At 43.0% G+C, this 13,219-nt stretch overlaps 1 protein-coding gene across 2 annotated transcripts in view; it reads left to right on the top strand.

Moving 5' to 3' along the window:
- The first annotated feature begins 2,253 nt into the window (after positions 1-2,253).
- YWHAQ (tyrosine 3-monooxygenase/tryptophan 5-monooxygenase activation protein theta) overlaps positions 2,254-13,219 on the top strand; it is a 34,775-nt gene continuing 23,809 nt past the window's right edge. Inside the window, exons 1-2 of one of the 2 annotated variants that reach the window (XM_055540960.1) lie at positions 2,254-2,388; positions 2,917-3,256. In XM_055540960.1, the coding sequence (XP_055396935.1) occupies positions 2,963-3,256 (294 nt within the window). In that variant the 5' untranslated portion in view covers positions 2,254-2,388; positions 2,917-2,962. Of the gene's footprint in view, positions 2,389-2,883; positions 3,257-13,219 lie in introns of those variants that run through there. The other variant, XM_055540961.1, reaches the window with a different exon arrangement.

Below are 13,219 nucleotides of genomic sequence, written 5' to 3' on the forward strand. Positions count from 1 at the left end.
AAACTTGAAGGTTTGTAGGCAGGGGACTTACTGTACTACCTACTTCATAGTGGCTTTAAGCAGATTAAATGCGTTAAGACTTGCAAAAGACTTAAAACGGTGTTTGACACATGTGATCACTCAATAAGTGTTAGCTCTTTATGTGTCCAGGGGCTTCAAGTCCCCAGAGCTTTAATTTTTTCTGAGTTCTTTCAGGGGCAGAGGACTTTAGATTTAACCTACCCCTCTGGTCCCTGATGAAATATAATTTTATAGTGAGCCATTGCTTCCAAGCAGTTTTTATCCATGAGTTCAGGTGACTGTAACTATATGAGTTGGTGCTCAATAAATATCTGATTGGATGAAAGCAGAAATTATAGAGACTGAGTTACAGAGAGAAGTAAACCCTGCCCAAGGTCACCTCGGGAGATGGCAGTACAGTCCAGGCTTTCTGATAAAGAATTAGTGTTCTTGCCCTTACCCTCCCTCCCTACCAGAGGTTCTATCCCCTGACCATCCTGTTCCGGGGTCTCCATCCCCCACTCACCTCTGCTGGGCTGTCTCTCCTCTCGCCTGAACTGTCTCTAATTCCAGTAAGCTCGAAATGCACTGGTCATACAGAAAGCATTTTATCTGCCCTTGCACATGCAAATTCTTTCCATGGGGATTTCTTGGTGTCCGGCTCCACCCCAGCCCACATGGCCATAAACACTCGTGTGTCTACAGCCTGGCCCCAGGGATTCCAGAAATAACAGCAGGGCCCTCCATTAGAACCCTGGAACATAGTAAGGCATTTCTGCACTAAGACACAAGCCCTTTCCAGCCCAGCCCTCTCCTGTCTGTCAAAGCACAAAGCAACCTTTACAAGTCAGGATAGGGAGGGGCAGCTGGGAGGGAGTTTAGATTTCTGGAAAGTTCGCACCTTCTCCTGCTATCTGTCAGTGCTCAGATCTTCCATTCTAGAGAGTCTCCAGATCTGCTTCTAAGACCTCCACTTAGAATGTGAAATTCTTTCTTGGCTGTGGCATTCTTTGCTCTCAATGATCTGTTTTTCCTTGGACGTGCTGGAACTGGAATCACGGCTGTGTGAGCCCAGATGGCACAAAGACCACTTTCCAGACACCCAGGACAGCCACCTTATTTGGAGTCTGGTACTGGGAACATTCCGGAGAGAAGGGAGTGGCAGGAGGGGAGCGCCCGGTTTAAAGGGAAGGGAAAGGGCTGGTGATGACCCTGAATAGAAGCCATCTGAGGCGATCGCTCTCATTTCAGAGGGGTGTTCACAAGGGAAAGTCAGCAGTCAACATCTAGGGAGAGAAGTTTAGCTTTTCGATTGTCCTCTCAAAAATAGTACCAGAAGATAAAAAGCATGTACATGTAAGACAGCAGTGATGTGAAAAGTAAGTATTTAAATGCGTGACCTGGAAAGTCTGGAAAGAAATATAAAAACAGTTGCTTTGGCGGGGGGAGGCAGGATTAAATGTATGTTTTTCTTCCAATTATCCTTAAGGTCATTTCCCACTTGAAAGAAAATCATAATATCTGGCATTGCCTGGACTTTTTTGGAGGAGGGGGGTAATTTTCCAAGGGAATTTCAGGTTTTAGGTGCCGGTCTGAAAAAGAACATATCGTGTAAAACCCAAGCTTATGCCACTTTCTCCAGGAACTAATTCCTCTTTAATGGGGATGGGACTATTTCTAATTCACGGTCCCCATCGCAACGTCATTAAAGGCTGGGTTCAGTGTCTCGAGCTCCAAACCTTTGTCACGAATAGGAAGGTGGAGGAAAGACAGGAGTTTGGGTAACAAAACAGCCAATGGTGTTACCCTCCCAGGCCCGACCTCACCCGGGCCGACGAGAGCCGCAGCTGCATGGGGAGCCAACAAGATGCAGTGAACCGTCTGCAACGCCGCAGCAGCAAGAGAACCCGGCCACCGCAGAAGAGGTCGTGCGAGCCTCCCGCTCCCGTGCCGCGCCCACGAGTGCCGGGGGTGGCTGGGAGGATGAGGGGCGTTGGTAACAGCATTGCCATGGTAACAGTGACGTCCTTTTACCCTGGATCTAATTGGAGGAAACCCCGTGGCCGAAGCCGCAGCCTGCCGGCCAACCGAACTTGCCCAAGCCGACCCACCCTCCTAGCCTCCCCTTCCCCCCTACCGCCCCGCCCCCTTCTCCTCCACCCCCGTTTCCGCGCGCTCAGTCTTCATTGGCCAGAGGCGGGGAGGGAGGCGGAACTCTCGGGGACATCTCGGCGCGCCATTGGCGGAGGTGGGCGGCCGCGAGGGGCCGGGCCGCGCGGCGGCCCCGCCTCTCGGCTCCGAGGTAGGCTGAGACGGGAGGGTCCTCGGCTAAAGCCAGAAGAGGGATCCAAGAGGTGGGACTCGCGCCGCGGCCGCGGAGACGTGAAGGTGAGCGCCGGGGTCGACCCGGGGCGCGGGGCCGGGTTGGGGGAGCGGGGAAATCCCTCCTCGGGGGTCCGGCGGGGCCTGCGAGTCCGGCGGAGGCCTTCCCCGGGGTGGGGTCGGGGGGGCGGGAGGGAGAGCGGCGGGTCTCGACGCCCGCTCTCCTCAGGGACAGGCTCCGGCGGGAAGGTGCGGGCCAACGGCCGCTTCCATCTTGGGCCCCAGGCGGGCGCGGGAGCGGCCCTTCCTCGTCACCCCCGCCTCACCTCACTTCAGCTTCTACCTCAGGCCGCGCGGCCCGGCTCGGCGGGCGTCCCCCCCACCCCCAAGACCCTCTGGGGCGCCCCGCGGGTGTGGGGAGCGTGGGTGGGGGGAGGGAAATTCAACTGGGCCGCGGGCGCGGGGACGGACAAAAGGGGCGGCCGGGCGGCAGGGCGCATTGTCTGACGGCGCCGCCCCCGCCCTCCTGCCGCCCCCCCCCACCCCGGCGCCCGCCCTCAGGCCTCCTCGCCGCGCCCCCCCACCCCCCGCCAGCCCCCCGGGTCCGCGCTCGACCTCGCTGTCCGCTCCCCCGGCCCCCATGGAGAAGACGGAGCTGATCCAGAAGGCCAAGCTGGCCGAGCAGGCCGAGCGCTACGACGACATGGCCACCTGCATGAAGGCCGTGACGGAGCAGGGCGCCGAGCTGTCCAACGAGGAGCGCAACCTGCTGTCGGTGGCCTACAAGAACGTGGTCGGGGGCCGCCGGTCCGCCTGGAGGGTCATCTCCAGCATCGAGCAGAAGACCGACACCTCGGACAAGAAGTTGCAGCTGATCAAGGACTACCGGGAGAAAGTGGAGTCCGAGCTGAGGTCCATCTGCACCACGGTCCTGGTGAGTCCCGCGGACCTTCTCCGGGTGCAGGGAGAAGTTGGGGGCACGGGGGGCGGCGGCCTCCCCTCCTTCCCTCCAGCTTTGTGTGAGGCCCTCCCTGGGACTTTCATGGCAACGGAATGGGGGCCGGGGCTTGCCTGATGGTCTGCCGCTGTGTTTGAGGTGGTTAGCTTTGGCCTCTTTGATGTGTCACTTGAGTTCTTGAGATCAAGAAGCTTTTTTTCCTCCCCCACCTCTCCCTCCTCAGTGATAAGTAGATCTTTTCCTAGATAGTGGGTTGTTGCATTTCAGTTTTTAAGATCAAGAAGCTCCCCGCCCCCAGCAGTGGTAAGTAGATCTTTTCCTAGATAGTGGGTAGGTGCATTTCAGTTCTTGAGATCAAGAAGCTTTTTGGTTTTTTTTTCCCCCTCCCCAGTGGTAAGTAGATCTTTCCTAGATAGTGGGTTGCTCCACACCAAGTAACTTTGAAACGTGCGATTAGATTGGTACCAGACTGAAACTCATTCCTCAGCTTATAGAGGCTTTCTGGGAACCCTTCTTCACATGTATTTAATCAATTCATAGGCTCAGGCTTCCGTTGAAAGAAAGTGCGAGACCTTTTGGATAGTGACAGTATGAAGTCGGTTCTCCTCCCAAACCTAGGAATAATGCAAATTTACTTCGAAAATCTGAATAGATTGTTCATTTTTCAAGTAGAGTAGCTGTTGAGCTTTTTCCTCAAAAACGGGGAAGGGGGAGAGTTTCTTAAATGTGGAAAAGGCACAGCTAAATAAAAAGAATGAAGTATACTGGTTAATTGGTTAATTTCAGTACGGGATAACGTTCCCTTGCTGTTACATAGCTACACTTAAACCCTGAGGTGTTGAAATGAATTCCTATCTGGCATAGAGGAAGCAGGGAAAGCTGTCCAGGTTTTGAACTGTCCGGTCCTAGCAAGGATGGCTTTTGGGTGGAGCAGGGTGACTGCTATGATTCACACTTATTACTGAGAAAGAACATTTTAGCTTTGTCATTGTATGGATCTTTTGATTAGTAAGGTAAGGTTTTAAAATTTCAGTACCAGCATTGTATCCGGAATGTTTTTAAGGGTCTGCTAATAAAAGACGAAATATCTGATGTCGTTACCTGTTTTCAGTGCCACTTTTACAAGAGGGCTACTAATTTTTGATGTGACTGTTACATATGTTTTAGGTGGGCTTATGAAAGACCCATCTTGTAGATTGGTGATTTTTCAAGAGGGACAAGAGGGGATAATAACCTCTTGCTCTCCCAACCTTTTTTTCCTTGCTCCATCAGATTCATGGGGCAGGATTTTTTTTTCTTTCACCTCCTTTTCCAGTACAAATAATAGGCGATCTGAACAAAATTGGGCTGATGAAGATAGCTGGTAAAGGGGGAAAGGAAGCAATGCTGAGAGTGTGTACAAAGTGGAGAAAACCATACTGAGATTTTTTGTTTTATGATAGTCATATGTTCATCTCTGTCTTCCACTCCCTGCCTAGCGTAGAAGAGGCATGTAGGATTTTTAAACTGAATTGCTTATATTAAAAAAAATTTGCCAACTTATAAATAAAAGTGATTGGAGACTTCAGTAGCATGTGGTAGCAGTTGTTGGCAACATCCACCGTGTCATCAAGGAAGACTGTAAGAACTCCCTCTGTTAACAAGAAGCATTTCTGTACAGGTGTTACTTTGGGGCGCTCTCACATCATATTTCAGTCTCTTGTTCTGTGCTGTTACTTTTTGGAGTTTGTTACTTACCCTGCAGCAATTCAGAATGACCACAGAATTTTTCCTGTTCTCTAGCAAATTAACCGGGAATACTTGTTTTATTTTCTGGCTCCTATAAATTTTAGTTTTTATGATGGCTTAAGTAAAGGCGAGTTTGCTTAGTTGATAAGTGACTTAAAAGAGAGACCAAGAAGATCGTTTCAATAGGCCAGATCCCCTGAAATTAGGACAGGTTTTTTGTTTCTGTTTTTTAAACTAAGTGAAGGAGTTCAGATGCCAGGGTATAAATAAAACATTTTTATTAGTAAAATGGCTGAAGAAACCAATTGTGACTTACTGGCCAACTTACCAAAAAATCCTGAGAAAGCCCATCTTCAAGTTGGCTGTGTTTGAGAGCTTAGCATGTACAAGGCACTGTGCTAAGCAGCAGGGGAAGAACAAAGCTGAGAACCGGAGATTTTGTCCTCCAGTAATTTATAAAAAGGAGTGCATGTGAAAGTACTCAAATATAAATATGTAATTCCCAGAAGACAGTTCTGAACAAAATGCTCTGTCATTTGAAGGAAGAAGAAACCTCAGGAAAGGCTTTACAAGGAGTGGCTTTTGGAATGAGCATCTGAGGAGGAGGATGGGAATGGGGGTGTCAATATTTCAGGCAGAACAGGCAGAAGGAATATACAGGATTGGCCTTATTCATGGAAAAGGGTTTGTGTGAAGAGCAGGGTATGTGTAGAGCTGTTGTAGTAGAAAAGCCTGTAAGAGGGTAGGAACTATGTAAGAGAATGTCAGAGGGAATTTTCCTAATTTGATAGTGGATTTTTGAATGATGTGTAGGTGGCAGCATCTAATTCATAGTTTGGGTGCTAATTACCAGTTTGTAATCTGAACTGATAGATAAGAAAGGGGTTGGTTAGTGAACAAGTCTGATGATTGGTAAATCAGTGATTTAATAAGGAATCTATCTAAATAATGGGGAAAGAAAAATGAAATCTAAAATTGCTGAACATGAGTGCTAAGATTAGGTTTTCTCTTTTTGCCCCCCTCTGGTAAACAGGAAGAGGAATTTGGTGTGGAGGAAGTAGATGACACTGATGTGTTATAGGAGGCTAGTAGTAAAAGAGTAACATAGAAGATAGGCAGGATTTTGGTCATAAGTAGATATTCTCAGTCTTTTCTTTCTCTTTGATAGAGTAAGTTTTGGGTGGAATTATTTGGACTATTAACTCAAAATGAACATGGTGGACAACTCTCAACCTTTTTGATAATCACTGTATTGAGAGAGAATATTGAATTGTGGAGGCAGTAAAAATGCTGAAATGCAAGTAATCTAAAGAGCAAACGAAATAACGGGACCCAAATGGTCAAGGCCAAGTTCTTTGTAGAATCTAAGAGAAGTTAGAGAGGAAGCTGTCACCAAGTTATCTGTCTTTGTTATTTGTGAAACCAGAGAGTTGGGCTAAAATTTCTGTTTCTTCCAATTCTGGTATTCTCAGACTATTAAAGTTATATGCTCCCAGTCATTCCACCTGTGCTCTGACTTCCAACTCTATGTGAGTAGTTTTTATAGTCCAGGTTGAAGAACATGTCGTTAGTTGTTAAAGAAATGTTAAAAACAACTTTGTATAGCACAGGGAACTATATTCAATATTCTGTGGCAAACCATAATGGAAAAGGACATGGAAAAAGAATGTATGTGTATATCTATAAGTTGCTTTGCTGTAAGCAGTAATTAACACGTTCAATATATACAGTCCCAAAAAAAAGAAAAGTGTTGAAAAGCTGACAGCTGCAGTGAAATGCCTTTAGGAAGAGGTGATGAAAAAGTCATTGGTGATCCTATTAAATGTTGGAAATGGTAAAGTTTAAGTAAAAAAGATTAATAAGTTGTATGACAGCAACGCAGTGGTTAAAAAATTGAGTAAGGTGTTCAGGAGTCATTAAGAACTTGGGTGTGAGGTAAGGGCAAATTGAAGAAACCAAAGGAGTATACAGAGCCCTTCTCAGACTTGGGAACAAACATTATGTACAAAGTCCATGACTTTGTAAGAACTTTGGAGTTCTTACAAACTCTTACTCTTACTTTGGAGTAAGAACAGGACACTTCAGTGAATGCAGCATACAAGGTAACCTCTGTCTCACAACCCCGTGTTGTCCTTCTCTATTGATGGTCTTTTATTAGACTGATTTCAGTAGATTGCTTCAGTATAATGTTTAAACAATTTCAGGAGTTAAGGTCTGTGTTCTTATTTTTTAAAGTAAGAATCATTTAAAATATATAGAAACTGAAAGTTGTCTCTGTTGGTGTGTAAATCCTATTATCTTAATTCCATAATACATTTGAATTCAGTTGTGTTCTAAATGAGTGTCTTATAGAAAATGTGTCTAGTACTAGTTATTATTTTGAAGTAAGAAACCAGTATGTTCTTGGTAGTTAGTCTCAACTAAGCTTACTGACATGACTGAAAAATCATGGGCTCTAGAGTCAAGACCGACTATTTTAGGATCACTGCTTTGTAACCTTATAATTTTGCGATTCTAGGCAAATTTCTTTCAGCCTGTTTCTTTATCTGTGAATTGGTGAAGATGATGCTTGTCTTTATAGGCTTGTAGTTAAGATAATAGGTAATAGCTGACATTTACGGGGCTTTTACTATATGCCAAGTACTGCTTTAAGAACTTGATATACCCACTGTGTTAAGAAAACAGGGACATGAGGAAGTTAAGTAACTTGGTTGATGTCACAAAACAGTTTGGAAGAGCAAGGAATCCAGGTGGTGTGATTCCAGATGAAATTGTGTGAAACACATTTAGCTCTAAATAACACAGTAACTGACTAAAAGATCAGTGTTTTGAGGAATTTGTACAGTTTGATAAATGTAAGTTAGGAGGGAGGGAGGGTAGATCTGTCGTGAACAAAACTCACCTGATCTGTAATTTTGATGCCCTCCTCAATAAAATGCAATAACATTTTAAAACTTTTGCATTTTTTTTGCTGTTAAAATGTAAACTCCTTGAAGCTAAAGAGTTCTTTCTGAAGAGTGAAATGGAGTGGAATATTGTATATACGGATATATAAGGCTTGATCAGTGGTTCTCAGTCAGGTGAATTTACCCACCAGGGGACATTTGGCAAGTTGTGGAGATAGTGTTTTTGGTTGTCAAGACTGAGGTGGGAGTGAGGAGGTGCTACTAACATACTGTGAATAGAAGCCTAAATGCTGCTGATCATCACTTAAAGCATAGGAGAATCAGTCCCCTGCCACAGAGAATTACCCAACCCGAATGATAGCATGCCAAGGTTGAGGAACTCTGGGTTAGGTCATAAATAAAACAGGCAGTATTAAGTTGTATTGAATTGTATGACACCTGTCTTTTAGGTTCTTACTAATATATTGGCATCTTGTCAGAATCCTTTGTCTAAGATCTCAGTTATTTTTTATTTCTTTGTCACTCTGTCTGTATGCTGTTTAACTCTACAATTCACCTTTCTGGCAGTTACTCAGGGGACCCTGTAGTTTCGAATTTCCACCAAAAAGGCCTTGAGCTTTTTTTTTTTTTTTTAAAGGAAAAAAAAAAAAACCGACCTTGGCACAGAGAAAAAGGATCCAACTGAAATTATAGTGAAACCTATTTAGAAAGTGGCAGTTAGAACTGATGAGTGGCAAGTATTTCCCTCCCTTTCATAACTGCCATTAATAGTTTGGCATATGTGTTTCTAGATGTAAACCCTGTAGTGTGTTTATTTGGATGTTGTATAATTATACTAATGCCCTATTGAACATTTAGATTGTAAACAATTTTTCTCTGTTACAAACAACACTGAGAAGAACATCCTTGTTGCATGCTTTATGCACGAGTTTACTTAGTTAAGTTTTTGGAAATGAAATTTCCAGCTTTTTCCCATATAGCCCTTGGAAAAGATTATGTGTGTTCATACTGTCATCAGCTGTTGTTGAGAAGCGCCATTTCCCCTTACCCTCTCCAGCACAGATAGTTGTTTGAGGTTAACAAAAATCTAGTTACTGAAAGGGTTGAAATTTTACCTCCTTGTTCACCTCCCAAGAATGTAATGAGGACTACCTTTGTTCTCACAAAGGGCTAGTTATCAGGCTTTTTTTTTAAATTCTCATATACGGTGTCACTTGCTATGATAAACTTAGACCAGCATATTAAAAAGCAGAGACATCAGTTTGCCGACAAATGTCCATCTAGTCAAAGCTATGATTTTCCCAGTATTTTGTATGAATGTGAGAGTTGGGCCATAAAGAATGTTGAGGGCCAAAGAATTCATGCTTTTGAATTGTGATGCTGGAGAAGACTCTTAAGAGTCCCTTGGACAACAAAGGAGATCAAACCCACTAATTGTAAAGAAATCAACCCTGAATATTCATTGTAAGGACTGATGCTGAAGCTCCTGTACTTTGGCCACTTAATGCAAAGAGCTGACTCTTTGGAAAAGACACTGTTGCTGAGTCAGATTGAGGACAGGAGGAGAAGGGAGGCGACAGAGGATGAGATGGTTGGATGGCATCACTGACTAAATGGACATGAGTTTGATCTAACTTAGGAAGATAGTGAAGGACAGGGAAGCCAGTTCATGGGGTCACAAAGAGTGGAACATCACTTAGCGACTGAAGAACACCAGTTTCACTTATAAAATGATAACCATGTCATGAGATTAGGTAATTCAGGGTGCTTGACAATTGGGAAATCTGCTTGATCATATTGATGTTTATTTCTTTATGATATTTATCAATACCAGATTTTGTGTTTAGCACTAGTTCTTTTCAGAGTAACAGCAGGTTTCTTTGTACCATTGACTTTCTAGGTATCAAGGAGGGATGGTAGAGAAACATCATTTGAAAGATATGAAAAGAAGAAAAATTATAGTTCATTTCTACTTTAATAATTAAACACTTAATCCATGGGTAAATCAAATGAAGGTTTCTTGATTATTTCATAATAAATAATTGGACCAGGTTATAAATGTTGTTTACATGTTGAAGTATTTAAAGACACAATGATGGTATCTACAACTTCAAAATAGTAGGAGGGGGTTAAGGTGAAACAGGTGTGTGTGTGAATTAATATAATAGTAGCTGGCTTTAATGAGAACTCATCATGCTGTTCTCTCTTCTTGTATATGTTTGAGATTTTCCGTGATTAAAAAGTTTTTTCCCCCTAGAAATTTTCCAGTCTTAAGTTTTTAGACAAGAGAAAAAGCCCTGTACAAGAATGACCATAGTAGCTTTGTTTTAAGATCAGGAAACTGAAAACAGTCCATTATTAGGAAAATGAATTAACTGTGGTATATTCATAGAGTACTACTCAGCAGTAAAAAGGAATGGACTATTGATACATACTGTAATATAGATGAATTTCAAAAACATGCTAAGTGAAGAAGTACATAATGTCATTCTAGTTATATGAAATTCTAGAACAAGCACAAGTAGTCTCTAGGTGAAAAATCAGAAGAGTGGGGACCTCAGGGGATGGAGGAACTTTCTTTGGTGATTGTAACGGTCTTTGTGCTGATACAGATTTGAATGACACATGTATATGTGTTTGGGGAAACTTGGCAAGTATGTGCTTAATGTTTGTACATTTTGTTGTATATAAATTTTTACTTCAAAAGAAGGTAAACATTGGTTAGTGACAGTCACGTACTGATACCTTCAGTTTACACAAAAACAAGTAGAATTGTATAGATATATGATAAAGCAATTTGGTCAAAGGTTAATGGTAAGATATGGGTAATGGGTAAGTAGGTGCTCACTGTTGCCATATGTTAGCGGTATAATTCTACATTGCTGTGGTTGAATGCCTTTAATACTTACTGCCAAAAAAGAAAAAAAAACCCAAAACAGTGAAGCCCATGTCTTGTTGACCTCAAGATAGGAGAACTTATGGAAAGGTATTGCTGTCCACTTAGAAGATTGGACTGATAGACTCTGCACCACTGCTTTTGCTTTTATTTAAGTGCTAAGTAGATTAATGGAGGTAAAGAATGCAATGGAAGACTTACATAATTGACTATGCTCTGGCATGGTGGTTCTCAAACTTCTTGGTCTTAAGAGTCCTTTGCACAAACTTTAAAATGTTGTGGAACAGCAACAACAAAAAATTGTGGAACCTAAAACTTTTTGTTTGTATAGATTATACCTATAGATATTTACATTATTAAAATTTTAAACTGAAGATTTTATAACCCATTTTAGAATAATAAACACATTAGAAATGAACATTACTTGTATTTTTTTTTTTCAATTGTGGTAAAATATACCTGATGTCACTTCCCTTGTGCCTCAGACAGTAAAGAGTGTGCTTGCAATGCGGGAGACCTGGGTTCAATCCCTGGATCGGGAAGATCCCCTGGAGAGGGAAATGGCAACTCACTCCAGTACTCTTGCCTGGAAAATCCATGGATGGAGGAGCCTGGCAGGTTACAGTCCATGGGGTCTCAAAGAGTTGGACACAACTGAGCAACTTCACTTATACTTCACTTATACCAGATGTCAGATTTACCATTTTAAGCATGCAATCTGTGGCATTAAGTGCATTCACTTTGTTGTACAGTCATCACCAGCATTTCAGATCTTTTTCATCTTCTCCAGATAAAACTCGACCCATTAAACACTTAACTCTGTATTGTCCCATCCCAGGAACCACCGTTTTACTTTGTCTGAATTTGACAACTCTAGATATGTCATATAAGTGTAATAATAACACCTTTTAAAAAGAAAATTGAGAATGGTGGCATTGTTTTATTTGTTATATCACACCTTTTGTAGCTTGTGGAAAACTCCTCTCGTGAGAGCATGACAGTAAAAAAGCAAATAGTATCTTAATATGTATTATGAAAGCAGTTTGTGCTTATGCCCCACCCCACTCAAAAAAATGGGGGGAGGGATCGGAGTTCTCAGAAAAAAGCAGAGACATTACTTTGCTGCTTACTGTCCATCTGGTTGAAGCTGTGGTTTTGCCAGTAGTGATGTATGGATGTTGGATCATGAAGACTGAACGCTGAAGAACTGATGCGTTTGAGCTGTGGTGTTGGAGAAGACTCTTGAGAGTCCCTTGGATGGCAAGGAGATCAAACCAGTTAATCCTAAAAGAAATCAACCCTGAATATTCATTAGAAGGACTGATGCTGAAGCTGAAGCTCCAATACTTTGGCCAGTTGATGTGAAGAACTGACTCATTGGAAAAGACGCTAATGCTGGGAAAGATTGACGGCAGGAGGAGAAGGGGACAACAGAGGATGAGATGGTTGGATGGCATCACTGACTGGATGGACATGAGTTTGAGCAGGCTCCCCGAGTTGGTGAGGGACAGGGAAGCCTGGCGTACTGCAGTCCATGGGGTCACAAAGAATCGGACACGACTGAGGGACTGAACAACAACAGGGGAGTGCTCAGAACACACTTCGAAAATTGCTGTACTTGGATCATTTTGTGTGATTGAGCAGGTTTCTAAGTAGTTGTGATTATGTGGTGATAATGAAATTTGTAAAACCTTCCCCTCCTTTCTTATTGCCCAGTCCCTCTACCCCCCAGATTATTCTAGGAGTATAGATTTGGAGACAGAAAAATCACAGACTTGATAATAAAGAAAAATTTATTTTAGGTATTGGGAAAGAAAGAATCCCTGGTTAATTCCTGAAAAACTTACTTAAGAACTAGTATTTGGAATGGCTTCTGCTTCCTTATGTTAGAATGGTTACGGAAGGTTAATCTGATTTGACTCCCCGGTACCCAGCCTACAAGCTGAGTTGGCATGAATGAAATTTGTAGATAATGGCTTTTGGAGCTGGTTGCATTTAGGTTTGAAAGTTAGACAGCTCTTGGAGATAGGAAGTCAGGTTAGCTGTTAGCCAGCGTTGAAGCATTTTAATGAAACTTAACTTTTGCACAGATCCTTGACATTTACATTCTTATTCTTATCCATTCTTTTCTTATTATTATCCATTTACATTCTTTCCATCCATAGGAACAGCACTTTCCATGATTTCTTTTGTCTGCTGCACGTTTTGCTCCAGATGGATTTGGCATAGTCTGGTGCTAAATATATGTTGTAAAGTATCCTCAGTTAGTTTACTGCCTTAAAGCTTTGAACATCCTCCTCTATGTTTGCTGTGTTGGAAAAGACTCTCGAGAGTCCCTTGGACTGCAAGGAGATCGAACCAGTCCATTCTGAAGGAGATCAGCCCTGGGATTTCTTTGGAAGGAATGAT

This window comes from Bubalus kerabau, chromosome 11 (assembly GCF_029407905.1).
Source record: "Bubalus kerabau isolate K-KA32 ecotype Philippines breed swamp buffalo chromosome 11, PCC_UOA_SB_1v2, whole genome shotgun sequence".
NCBI classification, from domain to species: Eukaryota; Metazoa; Chordata; class Mammalia; order Artiodactyla; family Bovidae; genus Bubalus; species Bubalus kerabau.